We start from the raw sequence: 18508 nt of genomic DNA, 5'->3' as shown, positions 1-18508 counted from the left end.
GCCGGGCCCCGCCAGCGCCTCCCTCGGCCGCGGCGGGCGCTGGGGGCGGGCGGCCTCCCCGGGGCGGAGCCGGCGCCAGCGGCGGGGGCGCGGAAATCGAGGCCGGGGCTCCGTCGCGGCCTTGCTGGTGCTGCGGGAGGAGGAGGTGGAGGCCCCGCGCCGCCCCCGCCGCCGCCGCCTTTGTCTGCGCGGGGCCGGGCGGACGCGGCGGGGCCGTGAGAATGGAACTGACTGAAGGTGAGCGCGGGGCCGCGGCGGCCCCGGGGTGGAGGGGCCGCGGCCGCCATGTTGCTGCGGGAGCTGCGGCGGCACCGGGCCGGCCGGGCCGGGCCGGGCACACTCTGGGCAGGGCAGACCGCGGGTTCGGCCGCGCTCGGCGCCGAGACGCGGGACCCCCGGCCGGCTCCGCGCTCCCCGCTCCGGCCCCTCGGCTCTCACCGGGGCCGAGCCCCGACCTGCTGCGGGCGAGTAACTCGGGGTTTCACCCGAGCGGAGCCGTCGGTGTCACCGTGCCGCGGCCTCCCCAGCCCGAGGAAAAGGCTTTTATTGCGCGCGGGAAGAGCTGCGCATCAGCGAAGGGTTTGTTGTTGCTCCGACGTTATTTTTTTGCGGTACTGTTGCGTTGTGCTGCACTTTGTTGTGGTCTTGCAGTGCTTTCATTTCGCTGTCAATACACTCCGTCGTTTCAGTGCAATTTGTTGTTAAAAGACTTAACGATAACATTGTTCTGTAGATACTAACTAGCCCAAAGGGCAATATTAAGTAGCCAGTAGTTACAGTTGAAGGAAAAATTGTAGCGTGTTTTGATGACTGTTTAGGTCTTTCAGTGACCTTTTGCAGAGATGCACAGTGAATGCTTTGGTAGTTAGATTTTTATATATTTTTTTTAATTAATTATTTTTATGAACTGCTTGAAAAGATTTTGTTCCAAAAGCTGAGCACGTGCTTTATGAAGGCACAGGGTAAAAGTGGAGGATGGTGGTCAAAGGCTGTATGTTTTGTTTAATACAAACATATTTTGCATTTTCCAGTTTCGCGACTTTGCCTGAGCTTGAGGTGGTTCGTGTGACACACGTTGTGGTTCTTGCCCTGGTTGTGATACGTGACTGCCTGTCACGACGTTACTGTGTTTGGTATTGCCAGAGATCTGACTTCTGGCTTCATGTTGGGACCAGCCCATGACTTTTCCTGAAGATCCAAAGATTTTGCTCCATGTTTCCTATTTGAATCCTGTGGCTCTCTAACCAAATGAGTTTCTGAGCTCCTTTTTCAGACAAACCCCTTTTCTCTGCTGTCCAAGTTGTTTCTTTCCACAGCACCGTGGGAAACTTCTTCCAAATGCCCTTATCAAACCCAGTTAGAGACGTGACTGTTTTTTCTGGCATTCAGAAACCAAACACAAAACACCTTTGCAAAGGTGCACAGGGAAGCAGCCTCACCTCATGCTTTAAAGTTTGTCAAGAGGCCTCTGATTCACCACTGCTGTCTGCCAGGAGGAACAGCTCAGTCCAGCTGGAGTCAGGAAAATCCACAGGCTGGGTTTCCTGTTAAAGACTCACGTGCAGGTGAAAATTTGGAGTTGTCTTAACGTGTGCAAACAGAGCTTTGCCTGGGGGATTTTTTGTTAAGGACACGAAGAGAAGAACGGGACAAAGCAGATTGCGCAGACTGAATGCAGGGATTAGTAGAAACAATTGTTTTATTTCTGTCTGCAGTTCGTACAGTTCTGATCTGCCTGGATGATGTTGCAGGTGAAAAAGGTGTCCCTCTGGGTGATGGTTAACGTGACTAGAAGCTGTGGGTGTGCTCAGCTCTGGAGAGGAGTGAGATGCAGGAGTGTGTGTGTGAACTGCAGGCTTAAGGTTTTGAGAGGTCAGGAATGATTGCATCACTTCAGACACCTGGCCTGTCCAGCCAGGCAGCTCTGTCTGTCTGTCTAACACCTGCAGCAGTGAGGAGCTACTGAGAGCAGTTGCTGCATTGGTTGGATACTTGAGGGGACCAGCACCAGTGCAGGTTGGATACTTCGGAACGAAACAGCACAGAAAATGGCAGTAAACATCTGTGGGGTAAGGAGGGGTTGGTAGGATGTGAGCAGAGCTTTGAATCTCTGATTTAGGTCTGTGTGGACAGGAACTGGGTTGGTATTTGTACATAAAGATGTCCTGGAACTTCTGCTTTTGAGCCTGTTGATAGAAAGCCCAGCTCAGGCTGACAAGGCAGTGACACCATTCTGAGCACACACGGCTGACTCACAGCAGTGCTTCCAGCTCCCTTAGGGAGCCAGCAGGCCAGGTCCTGTCTCACAGCAAACACTTTCCATCCATAAAACACCTTACCTCTGACTGTGCTAACCCCATGTGGGGATTGTCAACAGAAAAAGGTGGAAAAAGGTTTTGTGAAACTTCTGTTTGAAATATTTGTATGCTAGACTTTTATCAGTAGCTCCTGTATCTCTCCCTGCTGTGGCCACAGCCAGCCTCAGCCAAACCTACAGAACTCCGTGGTTCGGAAGAAGAAAAGCTGTGATCACATGGGATTGGAATTGTGTGAGAATCTGAGGTCAGTTGTTATTTAGTCTAATGCAGCATGGAAGCAAGATTTGAGAACTTTAAGTCTTGTTTTCTGAGAGCAAAGTTGAAAAATACTCATGCTAAAACTGGCTTTAGATAACTGCAGTTGTTGGTGAAAACGTGAACCTGGAGGATCCATAATCTGTGCAAAACCTTGCCCTCACTGAGCACTCACTCTTGGAGTGGAACTGATTTTTTGAGTTATGCTCAGTTGAGCTGAGAAGCTTGGGATGGGAACTGAAACAGTGTTCACTTAAGAAAGAGCTCTACTATGCTGACCTGCCTTTTTCTGTATGGCTTGTATTTTTTCATTTACCTTTTCCTCTGGTACTTTGAATTGTAACTCTCCCATGGACAACAGGAAAATATTTGCTGAAGGTGTGTAGAGTCCCAGTGTTTTTAAATGGCCCTGTGTCCCTGTCTACCCTGGGAAAGGACTAGAACAGAATGGTGGACACTCACTTTTAAAGAGGAAACTCTTTCTCTCATTAGGAAATTCACTTGCACTTTTGAAAGTGCTGATTTCAAGTTGTTTGCAGCCTGTGAAGTGCCCGTTTCCTATAAACCTTGAAATGGTGAAACTGTTTCTTTATCTGTTGATCGCCAGTGTTGTATCACTGTATCACAGTGTTGTGCAGGATCTGTTCTGGGTCATGCTTGGAATTAAAATTGTGCTCATGGGAGGCTGACAGGGTGGGTTAATAGAGTAATCACTAGCATAGTGAGAAGAACTCATTCTGGAATACTTTTCTGCAAGATCAGCTGGAAATCCTGTTGCCCTGTGGTTTGGGTGGTGTTGCTGTGTGGCAGGGACGGCTCTCTTCGGTGACAGTGGGGTGTTCTTCAGGGACATACACAAAGTGCTCCTTCGTTAGGCTTGGATGTTGAGATTCCTGTGTGCTTAGGATTCCTCGTTGTGTTCTGTTACTGTGGGTCACTGCAGGGCCTGTTCTCTCACTGTAAGCCTGCCCAGATGCCACTTCACTGGGTAGCATCTGGGGACTGATCCACTGATGCAGAATTTTGGGCAAGGAGGAGGGTGGGAAAGTCTGGGTGTGTTAACAGTGATGACAGTGAGAGACTGGGCAGGAAGGAGCTGGCAGTGATGTCAGTGCTGTGGGAGAACAGAGAACAGCCTCAGTGCTTTGGGGCTGCTGAGAGCAGTTCTGTGGAGCCCTGACCCTGGTTCTCAGCCTGCACAGAATTACTGAGGCACGAATTTGGGATGGGGTGTCCCAGCTGTGCAGAACAGGCTGGCACCCTGGCTGAGTGACACAGGTGAGCTCCAGAACTAATTAAAAAGAAAGAACTCATAACTATTCTTTCACTGGTAGCTCCTAAATCCAGTGTAAATGCAGTGCTTTGAAGTTCATTAATCCACACTTCTGGCATGTTACAAAACAAAGCACAATGGCAGCCACCACTGCAGAGCCTGCGGGAGCTGCATCGGCAGCTGGGACTGTGCCCTTCCAGCTGTGGATGTTCCTGAAGTGCTGCCACAGCTTCCCAAGAGTTCTTTTCAAGTATTCAGAAGAAAAAGAAAATTGAACCTGGTTTTAGTAAAAATAAAGCCCAGCCTAGTGTGAGAATCTGCTGTTTGCTCTTGAGTTTGGCAGATGCTAAGTAACAATTTGGTGGTAAATAGTACAAACAGTCCCACTTCCTCTTCCCAGAACAGGGGTGGTTTGGGGTTTCTGATCTTGCTGTGCAATCCCACGTGCTGCTCCTCAGATCTGTGCCCCCACAGTGGCAGGTGTGTTGGTTTGCTGGCTGATGTGCAGAGCTGTGGAGGAAGGGACGGTTTCATGGCCCTGAGGTTTGAAAGTTCCTGCAATGAGAAAATTCTGCTGCAGAGCCTTGTGCTGTTACTGCCCTGAATTGCTTAATTATGGTGACAAACGTGCCTGAGTCGATCTCACAGAGCGGTGAAAATAAGACAAACATCAATTTAATCTGAGTGTGAAGGTCATCCAAAAGCATCACCCCAAACATCCAGCACAAATCCGATCAAGTTCTTGTTCCTGTTGGAACTTTGGTTACTTTTTGCGGTCTTGGAGGAGGGAAGTTCTCAGTGTTAGGAAAGCTCTTAGCTAAGGTATTGAGAAGCATTGCTTTGGGAGGGTGAGAATTTCATGTGGGCAGGGTTTAACTGAGGTTCCTATTCGAAGAAGTGTCTGTGGGATGCATTAATGTCATTTCAAACCCGGACCAAAAGGGCACAGTAACCCGCCTGCGTGCCCACACAGGCAGAACAAATACCATGGGGCCGTGTTTGCTTTGAAAGGGCTGAACTAACCTTGTGGGAAGCAAACTGGTGTTTCTTACCTGCAGGTCAGGTCACTGTGTGTTGCTTCTTGTTGACCATTGAGCTGCTTACGTGAATGCCAAAGCCTTCTCTGAGCCTGCTGTTCAGTTTTGGAAGTCTAACTCTGATTTAGTCTGGTTTTGGTGTTTTAATATGCACTGGAAAGCTGAAGGTGTGTATGCCAGTGCTCAGCTGGAATCTCATTCAGTGAGTAACCTCAGGGTTTGGGGGTCTGTTGGTGCTGAGACTCAGACCCATGCAGTGCTTAATATTTGAATAAGGTGTGAGGGGCAGGAGAATGACCCTCCTCACACAGCTGCTGAGAGTCAGTGCATGTCAACTGTACTCTGCTTCTCAGGCGAGGGTAGAGGTTGGGAAGTCCCCTCTGAGGCCGCTGCAGGGCACTGGTTTCTCAGTGGCCAAGGTGGAATGACCCACTTGCTTTCATTGTGCTGTTGTTCAGAGCATCCCATGGCTCAGGGCCCTGCTCTCCTAAGGGCTGCTCATGTCTTGAATTTTGGCAAGAAGGTAGGGAGGGAGGAGGAGAGGTTTCTCTGTTGTTTGTTCTTCTGTGGTGTTGCTGGGTCATGCAGTTTACAGTGACTGTGTCAGGAGAACTTGGTATCTCTTATATGCTGCAGGGTGAAATGCTGTCCCGCTGTTTGGGGTTGGAGTAACCCTTCCTCTTGCATGACTAGGGCTTATAGTTCTTAAGCACTTGTAGGTGCTTCTGATATTTTTTGAAATGTCTTGGAAAGGAAGACATTTGCCATATGAAAGACACTTCAGTAGCCCTTTGTAAAGGCTCAGTAACACCAGTCCTCTCTAAATCCATGCGAGGGTGGCTGCTGAATAGAGAGGGGGAAATTGGTCTTGAGATCCCTTTTTTCCTCAACTGTTTAATTTGCTTAATTACTGTTTTTTAATTTACACTGACTTCTTATTTCCCTTCCCCTGCCTCTAGGCCCTATGAGAAAAAGGGAAAGCTAAGGATGCTGGAGCAGAACAATGGATTTCTCTTTCTCTTTCATGCAAGGGATCATGGGAAACACAATTCAGCAACCACCTCAACTCATTGACTCCGCCAACATCCGCCAAGAGGAGGCCTTTGATGGCAGCAGTGACATTGCTGAGGATGGGGGCCGGACGCCGTACGAGGCCGCGCTGCAGCAAGGCTTCCAGTACCCCACGCCCACGGCAGAGGAGCTGCCCCCCCTCACCAACGGGTATCCCCCGGCCATCAGCATGTACGAACCCCAAGCCAAATACCAGACGTACGCTCAGTATCCCAATGGATCGGCCAATGGCTTTGGAACAGTCAGGAACTTCAGTCCCCCAGAGTATTACCAAATGGAGAACTCTAACGCGAGGCCGCATGAAGTTCTGGAAAAACCTTCCCCTCCCCAGCCGCCACCTCCACCACCACCTTCAGCTCCACAAGTGGGGATTCCAAAGAAGACTGGCTCACCAGAGATCAAACTCAAAATAACCAAAACTATCCAGAACGGCAGGGAATTGTTTGAGTCCTCCCTGTGTGGGGACCTGTTGAATGAAGTCCAAGCGAGGGAGTATGCTAAGGCAAAACATGAAGGGAGGAAAGAGAAAAGGAAAAAAAGTAGCAAGCATGACTCTTCCCGGTCGGAAGAGCGCAAGTCGCACAAAATTCCAAAATTAGAACCAGAGGAGCAAAATGTAAGTGGAATGGTAATTTCAGCCATCTGTACACCTGGTATTGTTGATGGAGAGCTTGTCCAGCAGGGTTTGTCCTTGTTCTGGCTGTGTGCACTCTGAGTCACCAGGCTTTAGTTACTTGTCACAGCCTCAGGATGAGGTTGCCAGGAGCTGTGTCTGTAGGGCAACACAATGCTGGTTAAAAGGCTCATATGAAAAATAAATTCTAGAAAAGGTCTTATTTATTACTGTTTTTTAAATATTAGTTAGTGTTATAGCATGTTTAGAGTTTGCTGCGCTCCGGCCAGTGTTGAAGATGGAACTTCTGGGTAAAAGCTCACACGTTCCTAAAATTGCCTCTCAAAATAGTGCTAGATTGTCGAGTGGAAGGTCAGGTTACTTGGGATATTCAGCAGTGAAATATTTAATTGATCTTTGAAGGATATTTAAAATATTGTGATTTACATAACCCAGGAGCTGTGTAGCATAGGTAGAACCAGGAAAAATGAGTATTCTAAATCAGCAGGGGAATGAGAAGTACCAGCTGACACAGCACATTTTGGAAAGATTTAGTATTGCTGTCTGTTCCCATTTATGTCAGATTTTGTACGATATTGTCCATATCCAGAGGATGTACATCAGGTGGTGTTAACTGGGATTCCGGGAAGCAAAGACCCAGATTACGTTGCTGCCCCCTCATTCTTTTTCTTTCAGTTTCATAAGCCACTCCAGTACTTCTGTTTCCTTTTCTCATGCTTGTTCCTGCCGCCTCTGTGGTGCTGGTTTCTGCCTCTCCCAGTTCAGAGAAAGGGTGGCAGAGAGGCTGGTAAGTGCCAGGAATGGGGAAGTTGCTGTATCTGTCCAGGACAGAAATTGCCCAGTGCAGGCTGGGCTGGGCTGTTACAGAATGTAGCTGGGCTTCTTGTAAAGTCTGTGAAAGCCCTTGGTGCTTTCAGGAAGAAGATGCTGTCCTGCAGGGATCAGCTCTGATCTAGTAGAGTGGGTTCTGTGCCCCATGGAGGTGCTGTTGGAGCCCCTGTGAGGTGGCTGTAGGAGCTGCTGTGTCCTGCTGGCACTCCCTGAGCAGTGTCTCCCTTGCACTGTACCAACTTTCTGGCCTCTTCTCCAGACCCCATCACCCCCACATCAGGCTGTCAGTTTGTTTCCCCTCTTACCAGTGACTCCTGTTCTGCTCCTGGAGCTTCAGCTCTGCCTGTCCCTCTGGCTCTGTTACCTGCTTACTGTGAGAGTGGAATCTTCTGTCTCTCACAGACTGAACTAAAACCTTGCATCTTGAATTCCAAGTTCCTAGTCGTATGTATCATCCAGAGTTCACCAGAAATCTTGGTCTTGCTGTTGTCCTCCTTGTTGCTTCCATTTCCCTTTCTAAAGGTGGTGTTGCAATTAATGTTTCGTGTTACCCAGCCCTGTTGACCCTGCCTGCTCTGACAGGAACAGGATTTTGTGCTGGTGGTTTTTGGTATGAGTTTGCCAGGGCAGTCTCAGGTCCATCCTCCCATCGCTTTGCCTTCCTCTGCACAATTTCATCTTTATGTATGTTCATCGTGTACACTTTTGTCATCTTCGGTGTTAATGGTGTGAGACTTGTGACTTGGGATCATCTTCATAGGAACAAACAACTTTTTGTACAACTATGCTTGTTTTATAGTTTTACACTCAACAAGGCTGTGGCAAGTCGGATGATCTGCTATTTGTTCCTTGTTCTGACACTGTAATCTCAGTGGGAATCCACTGACTATGAGGGTATGCCCATACTGGAGAGCCTGATTTGAAGGTGAAATGTTGTGAATACACGGATGAACGTCAAGCTCTGAATCCTTGTTTTAAGAATCAGCCTCTCTGCTCGGTAGTTATGTTCTGTGAGGAACTGGGAGTTTGCAGTGTGTGAACTCAGCTTGACTCTTCTGGCAGAGGGGAGGTTTCACTGACTCCCTGTAGGGAAGGAAAGGCAGGAATCAGTGCTGTGCTTCCTGCAGTACAGGGAGGAAGGATTTCTGCACAGCAGATAGGAATGTGATCAGTCTTAAATGGTGGTTATGTACACAGCTCCAAATGAGACACTGGGCCATGCCACCCCTGACCTGAGCTGCTCTGTCCCTTTCCTTGTGTCCCCAGCTCTCTGGAGCACACAGCATGGACTGATGTGGGGTCTGTGCTTAGAGTGGCCTGCAAATAATGGGGATTGTCTGCATTATTCATTTCTCACTGCTTGTGTCTGACGGCTCCTTTTGCTGCCCTTTGAGTCCTTTGACTTCCGACTTCTCTGCTGCAGGAAAAGCAAGTGTGTGGGATCTGTCTCCTGAGATAGTTCCCAGCCAACCCTTATCTCAGCCCGTCCCCTCACGCTGTCTGGCATGGCCACCCCACGTCAGTGTCAGCTTCTGGTTGGGGCTGATTCTGCTCTGTGTTCCAGACATGTTTGATCCTCCAAATGTATTTGTCAACTCTGCGCAATTTAACATCGATTTTACAATGATCATGTTGTATATTTAACATGATTTATGTACTGCTGTTCTTGCAGATAACTGGTGTACAGTGAGACTCACCGCATTACTATGGATAGCCTCACATGGGGTTCTCTGGTTTTTGGAAATTGTGTATTATTTTAGGTGGAAAGTTATTTGGATTCACTGTTTCTAAATGTATGTTCTTCTGTCACCTGTTACAGGAGAACGTAGTTATAGTCAGGTGTGATCGTAATGTAAATAGCATAGGGGAAACCAGGTATTTCTTTATTGTGATGTTACTATGTTAATTGAGTACAAGGAGCAGTCATATTCCTGTTTTCTGGGTTCTTGGTTGCCTTTCTCTGTGAATTATTTTTTTCTGCCTGGTTTCACTATTATCTTCTGTTGTTTTACTGTCCCCTTACCTTGTTTGTGTTTGTTTTCCTTTTTTCTCTTCATTGTTACCCATTTCCTAGAGACCAAACGAGAGGCTTAGCACACTCTCTGAGAGACCAAGAGAAGATGCAGTGCTGGAGGAAGCCCCGGTTAGTACATACACCAATTACCACTTTTTTGGAACATACAGAATGTTACAATTTTTGGACTGTTTCTTCCATTGCTTCTTTTAATTTGTCTGATAAATCGGTTGTCATTTCTTTTAAACTCTTACTAATCATTACTGCATCAATGCATCTCTTATTGTACTGGATTTATTGCTTTATTTTGTCCTAAAAGCATTATTTCTAATCAACTTAGGAAGCAGAATCGTTTTGGAGGGGGTGGCAGTTGCTCTTTTGCATCTTGGTTTGTCAGTGATGTTGTTACGTAAATCCCAGCTGTGTGCAGCTCCTTTCTGTCATGTTTCTAAGAAATGTTTTTCTCATCTTGGATTATCAAACCTCAGGGATATCTGAGAGAACAACAACAAGTCCCTGTGGATGGTGTGTCATCTCCAAGTGCTCTAAATCCTCTCCTGTGGCTTTAATCTGGTGTTTCCTTTGCAGGTCCAGCAGCTCTTGCCGTCCCTTCCAACGCAGGTCACCCACGACGTCAAGTTCCAGGTTGGGGATCTCGTTTGGTCCAAGGTGGGGACGTACCCGTGGTGGCCTTGCATGGTGTCGTGTGATCCACAGCTTGACGTGCATACCAAAATTAATACAAGAGGTGAGGGAGGAAGCTCTTTGCGAGAGTGTCAGGTGTCTGTAGATGTTCCTTTATTAAAAATATCTTAGTTCTGAACTGCCTTTGTGGGGTGAATTCTGCTGTGTATGTGCTGAACAGGACAGTCCTGACTCGCACAGAACTACTACCTGGTACATGACCTCTGCAGGTGGGACTGTGGGAATGGGCTTGTGCACAGGCGTTTCTGCTTTTCTCAAGTCAGTGTGAGAGTGTTCAGTGTGGGCAGGGTGTACTGAGCTTCCATCTTAAACTGTTCTGGATCTGGCCTGTTGTATTTCTGCACTTGAGCCAGGTACCTCCACTTGCAGGAATGGAGCGTTGGGGAGGAGGAAAGCGTAAGCTGAACAGGCAGAGCAGTGTTGATACAACTGCTGACTGGTGTTCTCCCTTTCAGGTGCCCGGGAATACCACGTCCAGTTCTTCAGCAACCAGCCGGAGCGGGCCTGGGTGCACGAGAAGCGCGTTCGGGAGTACCAAGGGCACAAACAGTATGAGCAGTTACTGGCTGAGGCAGCCAAGCAAGCCAGCAACCACTCTGAAAAACAGAAGGTACAGGGGCACTGGGGGGATCATCTCTGTAAGGGAGATGCTCTGGGGCTGGTCTGGAACTCTGCAGGGCTTTACCCTGAGAAGGACTGGCTGCATCTTGCTGGCAGGGAATTCAGTGTCCACATTGTGTCAAAAATACCCTGTAAATGGAGAGCAGACTTCAATCTGCTGCCTGAGAGATGTAGAGACCCTCAGGATTGTGTTTGAAGTGCTGTAGTGGCAAAATCTTCAGTGTCTTCAACTGCTTGTCTTTGTCCCTTAAGATTCGCAAGCCCCGGCCGCAGAGGGAGCGAGCCCAGTGGGACATTGGCATTGCCCACGCCGAGAAGGCGCTGAAAATGACCCGGGAAGAGAGGATAGAACAGTACACCTTCATTTACGTAGACCAAGAGCCAGAGGAGGCTTTGGCCAAAGCCAAAAAGACTGCTGCTTCCAAATCGGAGGCCAAGAAGAACCGCCGGCCGAAGCCGGTGCCGAACACGCAGCCGGAACACGCCAGCGGGGCGGCGGCGGCGTCACCTTCCAGCGCTGAGGCGCGGAGGCAGGGCCAGCGGAGGCAGTCCAGCGTGGAGGAGGAGGAGGCACCGCCCGTGAAAATCGCATGGAAAACAGCTGCAGCTAGGAAGTCCCTACCAGCTTCAATAACCATGCACAACTTGGATCTGCAAAAGTGTAACATGTCTCCAGTTGTTAAAATTGAACAGGTTTTTGCCCTTCAGAATGCTGCTGGGGATGGAAAACTCATCGATCAGTTTGTTTATTCCACCAAGGTACGTGCTTGGCACAGTGACCCCTCTTTTGCTCTTGAGTTATCCCAAGCCTGCCTTACTGGGGTGCTTGAACTGTGTCCACCAAGCTTTCACACCATCCATGTTCCTTTCATTGGGGAGATTAACAGACAGATGTGACAACAGAACCTTTCAGTGCACTGAACCCCACTTTCAGTGCAGCTCTGGCAGTAGCTGTTTTGCTGGTGGCAAAGCAGCTCCCTGCAGGTGGCCATATTTTTGTTTGTAGCACATTAAAAATATTAAAGCTGTTTTAACTTCAGCTTCCTAGTTGAAATAATCCAAAAATTCGTGATAAAATCAGTGGTTTTGTGGGAAACAGATGACAAAATTGTTAATAATGTACTAAAAAGTAATAACTACATTTTGTGTAACAGACTTTTAAATTGAGTTCTGCCTCTGAGCTTCCTTCAGGTGCACAGCAGCTTCCCACAGTCAGTGTAAGGAAAAGGCTTAGGACTATTTCTCTGCCTCCTTCTTCTGCCTCTCTACCTGGAGAGTATTTATTTCATCCTAAGCCCTATAGAGAAGGTAATGTTTAGAAAAGTCACTGGAATTGTTTTTTCCTTGTGTGTAAGGGGAGATCGAGAGGGGTGGAAAGTTCTGCAGGGAAGTAACTCCATAGTAGATTAATCCTGTTTATGTGTTGGGTTGGAGAGCACTGATTGTTTCTGTTCTGAGATTCAGGGGCAGGTTTATTACCTGGTAGCAACACACATTTATATCAGGGGAAGACAATCTTTTCCTTTTTTCTTTTTAAGGGAGTTGGTAACAAAACAGAAATAAGCATCAAAGGACAAGAGAAACTTAATTCTTCATCAGCTCAGAGAAGTGAAAAAGCAGTGGTGCAAAATGTGTCCTCTCCTGAGACAACTTCTGGGGCAGCAGGTAGGGAAACTGCACTCCTGGTCTGAACCTGAGCCCTCAGCATGAAAATTCAAATACCAAACCCAGCATTTTCTCATTACTTTAAAATTATTATTAACATCTTTCTGTTTACATAATAATTATAGTGAGCATGGCTAATGTTACACATGCTGAGCCAACATACACAGCATGGCTGTGGGGTGGGATTGGTGGTTTGGCCTCTGCAACTTACAGCCTGAGCCAACATACTCAAGGGGTGATGTCCTGTGCAGAGCAGACAGCAAGTTGGTTTAGAAGACGACACAGTGGATGTGTGTTAGCAAGGTATTGCCATGGCTTTTGGCCCCAAATGTAAAATACAAGAACTGTCATGAAAGGAAAAGAGTCAGGAAGTGGCACATTTCAGTAGGGAATGTCTGATTCAGGATGGAAACTCCCTAGGCTTTGTTGTTGCGTTCTTGCATGGCCTGTTAAAGAGCAGGGATTTTAAAAAAACTGCTTCAACTAACTTCATCAACCCAGGGAGGTGGTGCTTGCCTTCTGAAGCCGTCTCAGGGGCCACATCATAAAGGAGTGAGTTTTGAAGTATCAGGTCTGAGGGAAAAGAACCACTGAAGCAAATAATGGAACCTGGGCCTGAAATGGGAAAACCTTGAATGAGCTATTTGAATCTCATAATGTTGCCAGGCATCACTTCTGCTTTAACTATCCATCCGTTTGATTATTTCTCCCTTTCCAAACGTGAAATGAATGAGAACCAGAGTCAGAAATCTCAGTGGTCAGCATCCATGAGTCCTCTGCAAACGCATTTCAGGTTCTGTCCGTGTGCAGTGTTTAGGCAGGGTTATTTGATACGCTGGTTTATGGAGCGTGTTTGGGACTGCAGCACACAGGCCAGGTACTCCAGATTTCCTGGTGTGAATGAGGTTTCCCCTGCTGTTGACAGTGGTGGTTCTTTCCCGCTGTGGTTGCTGTGGATACTTGAATTGCCTTGCAGCAGGAGAGGCCATCGCTGTTCTGCTTCTCTCACCTGGGGTCTCAAGGCTTCAGCTTCCCTATGGCTCCTCAGGACGTAGGGGGTGAGAATTCTGAGCCTCTCTTTTTTCGTTTTCTTAGGCTTTTTGGATACGTAACACTCCACCTGCTAACACCCTGTAAGTGCCTGAGCTTTCCTGCAGTGCACGCTCCAAACAGTCACTCTCAAAGCCATTTCCAAAGTCCAGTTATTGGTCCCCTCTTGTGGTACATAACTGCCAAGTCCTTTTTTCAAATGTAAGGTCACCGGAACTTCAGAATCCCTTTACGGTAAAGTATTTCCCAGGCTGAGTCTGGGAGTCCTTATTGATAACCTGCAGTTAGATTCACAGAATTCAATAATGCCGGGAAGATAATTCCATTTGAAATCTGCTACTGCAAGAGCAGCCCTGAGAATCCCTGGTGCCTCTGGTCTGCAGACACTGAACTAGGACTTATCTCCAGCAAGGTGGAGGGCTGGTCCAACATCTGTCCTGAAACTTTGGATGAAAATATGCCTGAAGATAGGATAGGAGCATTGTGAAGGTGATGACTGGATCCTTGGAGAGCGGGAAGAGGAGAACTGCCCGTTGCAGTGATCAATGTTGCCATCGGCCAACATTAGGCACTCCAGTTTTGGAGTTCTCTGATCCAGGGCTTGATCTTATTTCCTTCAGCAGGGCAGCACAAGGAGAAAATCCATTCTTGGTTAAAGTAACTGTTGGTCACATCTGCTCAAATTTACCTGAAGCTGCTTCAGGGGATTTTGGTCACACAGCAAAGTGACAAAAGATGTTGCCCAGCTCTGATGTGGAGACCCACTGCAGCTGTGGGAGTCCCTCGAGGGATGGGGCCTATTGGAACCAGAAGTTACATGTGGATGGACATGTTGGATGTTGACCTGAGTCATTAACTTCTAAATTATTAATAACTAACTGCTATTATTCATTAATTAATACTCTGTAAAAGTTTTTTCCCTTGAAGAACAACGATTTTTTCCCCTCAGAAATCCAATTATTGTAACATGATAAGTTTTCCAGCTGGATAGTTCAGTTACTGAGATACTCCTGAGCCATGCAGCCATGGGAAAAATGCTCATCCAATGGATCAAGAGGAATTTTAATTTTTTTCTCCAAAGTCCTTTGCAAGGCTGTCTTTCAGTCTGGTTCAAGCCTGTGTGTGTCTCTAGATACGTGATCTCCTGACAAGACCAGGCAGGTTTACAGCTCCTAACAGTACATCTGGCTGGCACAGTCAGCTCCCAAATGTTTGCAGTTTTGCTTGGAAGAAAACAAAGTATTTCACAGTTGTGTCTTCTTAGGTGAAACCTCCCAGACTGAAAACCCAGAACAATGCTTCCCAGCAGGTGTTTGTAAATCCTTGGATGCCAGCTTCCTGTCAGCTCTGAGTGTGTGCTTGTTCCAACAGCTGCCCATGGTGTTGAGTATCGTGTCCATGGTTCTCGATATGCCTGTTTGGGAGGTGCTGGAGCACAGAAAGGTCTTTCGATTTTGCCAGCCTTAGTTGCCAAAAACCCAGTAGCTCCCTCTTCTTCTGTTGAAATGTCACAATATCCTTCATTAATCTGAGTTTGTTTTGTATGGTAATACTTTAAAAACTTGCTTTTCACATTCATTAATGACGATAACACATCGTGGTCGATGCTTCTGTTTGCACTGAGGTTTTTCTTCACCTTGAAACCTTCAGGTGAGCATTGAGGTCTGGTGTGGCTGCAGGTGGTGCAGCGGGGGGCTGGCTGTAGTTGTGTGACAGAGGCCGTCACCCCACAGAGGGGGGCTCAGAACTGGCGTTTTGGGGGAGATCCTGAAGCTGTGCTTTGCATCCGAAATTTCTAGTTTGTTTTTGTTCAAGGAGTTGGTTGTGGCTACCTTCCCAAAACACCAAAGATGGACTGTTTGGTTCAAAATTACCCAAGTGAAGACTGTGCCTGAGAGGTGTATTATGGATTGTGGAAATCTGTTTGCCCTAAGCTGAGTTCCAGCCTTTTGTTCCACTCTGTTCCTGGTGTCTGTTTTCTGAAGCTGATCTGTCTCTGGAATCAGAATGTGTGTCTGCAGCCACAGCACCAGCTGGTCAATAGCTTGGAACTGAATTTAAAAATAAAACATTCAAAAGAGGACAAAGTCTTGGTTTCATTCCTTTACCTGTTGGTTTGGTGTTGCACATCTTGGTGTTCCTCAGAAATACAAGGAATCATGTAATGGAAACCTTTTTCCTTCTTCAGGTTCTGTAGAAAAGAAGCAACAGAGAAGATCGATTCGAACCCGCTCTGAGTCTGAGAAATCCACCGAAGTTGTGCCAAAGAAGAAGATCAAAAAGGAGCAGGTTGGCTTCCTCCATGTAGAGAGTTAAAATATATCGTATTCATAAATGTTGTGGCTTATATTGGTGCCTTTTTATTTTTCTCCATTTTTCCCCATCGGGTTTCGGTTTGGACTATCCTCCATGAAATCCCCCTGTCAATGCCATTGCTGTGACTCTGCTACTGGCATCTTCTCAGTATCAGTCAGGCTATGGAAGTGGGAACGCAGTGATGGATGACTCCTAATGAACCTGCCATGTTTCCTTTGAGATTTCTGTTCTGAGCAAAATGGGTTTGTTTCAGTGATTTCTCTTGGATGGAATTGCCACCAGGTTCCTTCCTTTGGCTCTTGATTTAGCTGCTGGTTTGTGTTGAGGTTTTGTTTTTCAAATGAAGTTAGAGTGATTAATTTGACCACTTCTGAAAATGGACTTCAAGGATGATTTCACTTAAAGATGAATAGTCAGACTTTCATGTTGGCAGACATCAGCAAAACAGTTCTGGGATATACCATTTTTTCCTGAAATAGTTCTAACGTGTACAGGGCATTCCTTTAATCTGGATGTCAGATAGACAAATGTTGTTGCTTAAAAAAAAATTAATGATAAGAAATTTCTGCATGGATATGAGTAGCAGAGTGCAGTGGATGGACAGAAATATTAAAACCTGCATACACTTTTAACAAGTTTGTCAAAGTTGTTGGTTCTTCTCCTTGCATGGTTGATTTTTCCTTCAAGGGCCTCTGTCTGAAAGCTGAGAATTTTATATAAATGTTTCATAGTTTAGCTTTTCCCAATGAGAATTTTTAAAGAGGGACAGTCAGGATGAAGATTTATATGGGAAGGGGAAAAAATATTTTTATCTCTTTAATTTATTCTTTGCCCTTTGCGCTTTGTTTTGCACTTCCTTCACTTCAGAGACTGAAAGTGAACCCAGTTGCTTTTTCTGGGTGTTTTTTCCTTATTTTTCCTTTGATGCTGCAGCATTTCTGCACTGCTGTGCAGCAGAGGGGTGCTCCAGCTCGAGGCAGGTTTCTTGCTGAAACTTTAAAGCATTTTAAATGTTGGGTGTGTGACACCCGATGTGGTCCGTGGAGCCTCTTGGCATGAGGTGTTGCAGCCTCCCCTGTTCAAAAGAGTTATTTTATGTTTGTAAAGGTTTCTTAATTTAACAAAGGTATAAGAACCAACAAGATGAACTTCATGGATGCCAGGTAGCTTCATGTGCTTCTCTTACCTGGCTGACTCAGTCTATGGACATTAATTAAAGTGCTTTTCTCAGGAGAAGTATCTGACAAAAGTGAAACCCAGGGGCACTGTAATGCTCAAAACCTTGAATGTATTAAGTTATATTTTAAAAAAAAAATCTTACTAACTTCTTACAATTATGCAACAATATTTGTTACCCAAAGTCAAGTTTTCTTGATTCCCCAGTTAGTCTGCAACAACTTGGTATAAAATTATAACTGGAACGAGTACAATTAATGGGAAAAACAAAATGTTGATGCTACTGTTACAGTGACTAGTGGAGAAATAAAAGTGATTGTTTAGATTTTATATTTGTATTACAAAATGTATCCTATACAAATCCTTCTACTGTATGTTTTTACCTATTGTACAACAAAATAAAATATTTTTTAAAAAAATTATAGAATAATCCTTAAATATTTACTAAATGTGTTTCTCCATGCATATGTAACCACATTGCAAAGAAATAACTTGTAATTCTTAACCTTAAAAACAGGATGTTAGGCAACAGCTTTCTTCTGTAAATATTATCCTGTCACCAAATTCCCACATCTTCCATGTATGTTGGCAGAACAGTTCCTAAACTTCTCCATAGGGTCCAGGACTGGAAGTGCTTTTGCAAGATTGTAAGCTTGTACCTTTGTCTGCTGAAGTGCCTGTGCCCTCGAGTTCCAGCTGTGTAGAGCCCTGCACCACGGCACCCGGGGGGGCCCGTGCAGAGCTCTAGACGGGGAGGAAGGGCTCCAGGAGCTCCAGGGAATGCTGCTCGGAGCACCCGAGTGGCCCCGCACTGTGTCTCACTAGCCCAGTGTCACCCCTGCCCAGGGGAACGTGTGCTCACACAGGTGTGGGGTTTACACAGCATCAGGGGTGGCTGCCCAAAGGCCCCCGCTCCTGCCTGCTGGACACGGATACAGCGCTCCCGTCACCTTCGTGCCCACAGGGAGAGAGTGCAAGGACCCGGCTGGTGCCCCGTGGCTGCCACGGCTCCGGGCACCAGCGTAGGCAGGAGTGAAGCCAGCGGGACGCGGAGGCTCGGGCTGAGGAGGGGATGGCAGCTCCCGCCCGAATTCTAACCCCTTGAACTGACCTGTTTGCTTTTTGGTACTAGGGAGAAACTTTCCTCTGGTGTTAACTGTGGATTTTCCTTTCAAACAGGTTGAAACGGTTCCACTGGCAGCAGTGAAGACGGGGTTGCAGAAAGGTGAGTGACAGGTGAAAATGAACTCAACTGAACTTGGTGGCTCATCACCCTTGGGCAGCAGCTTTGTTCCATGTGAGCCACAGTGTTGATGCTCTGTGGGGTTGAGCTGGACTTGCCTGGGGACAGGCTGTGTTTGGGGTTCTGGTCCTTGTGCATTGCTGAGGCAAGGATGGTGTTTGTTCGTATGCTGTAAGCAGCTAAGTCCTTCTGGGCATTTCTTAAAAGTCTCTGCTTAGCCAAAGTTAAAGATGGATGATGACGAGGAAATCTCCTAAGGACTTATCCTCCCTTAGAGACAATTTATTACCTTCCTGCAC

General features: G+C 46.9%; 1 protein-coding gene across 5 annotated transcripts in view; it reads left to right on the top strand.

Annotated features, from left to right (window-relative positions):
• The window catches only part of NSD3 (nuclear receptor binding SET domain protein 3), a 35522-nt gene continuing 17014 nt past the window's right edge, over positions 1-18508 (top strand). For 3 of the 5 annotated variants that reach the window (XM_069035705.1, XM_069035703.1, XM_069035706.1), the window contains exons 1-9: positions 2-237; positions 5843-6570; positions 9494-9562; positions 10022-10181; positions 10594-10748; positions 11012-11518; positions 12298-12424; positions 15663-15763; positions 18146-18191. In XM_069035705.1, coding sequence (XP_068891806.1) covers positions 5887-6570; positions 9494-9562; positions 10022-10181; positions 10594-10748; positions 11012-11518; positions 12298-12424; positions 15663-15763; positions 18146-18191 — 1849 coding nt within the window. In that variant the 5' untranslated portion in view covers positions 2-237; positions 5843-5886. Of the gene's footprint in view, positions 238-5842; positions 6571-9493; positions 9563-10021; positions 10182-10593; positions 10749-11011; positions 11519-12297; positions 12425-15662; positions 15764-18145; positions 18192-18508 lie in introns of all 5 variants that reach the window. The other 2 variants (XM_069035707.1, XM_069035704.1) reach the window with 2 other exon arrangements.

The sequence above is a fragment of the Aphelocoma coerulescens genome, chromosome 22 (genome assembly GCF_041296385.1).
Source record: "Aphelocoma coerulescens isolate FSJ_1873_10779 chromosome 22, UR_Acoe_1.0, whole genome shotgun sequence".
Classification (NCBI taxonomy): Eukaryota; Metazoa; Chordata; class Aves; order Passeriformes; family Corvidae; genus Aphelocoma; species Aphelocoma coerulescens.
This window is presented reverse-complemented; position numbering and strand designations above follow the sequence as displayed.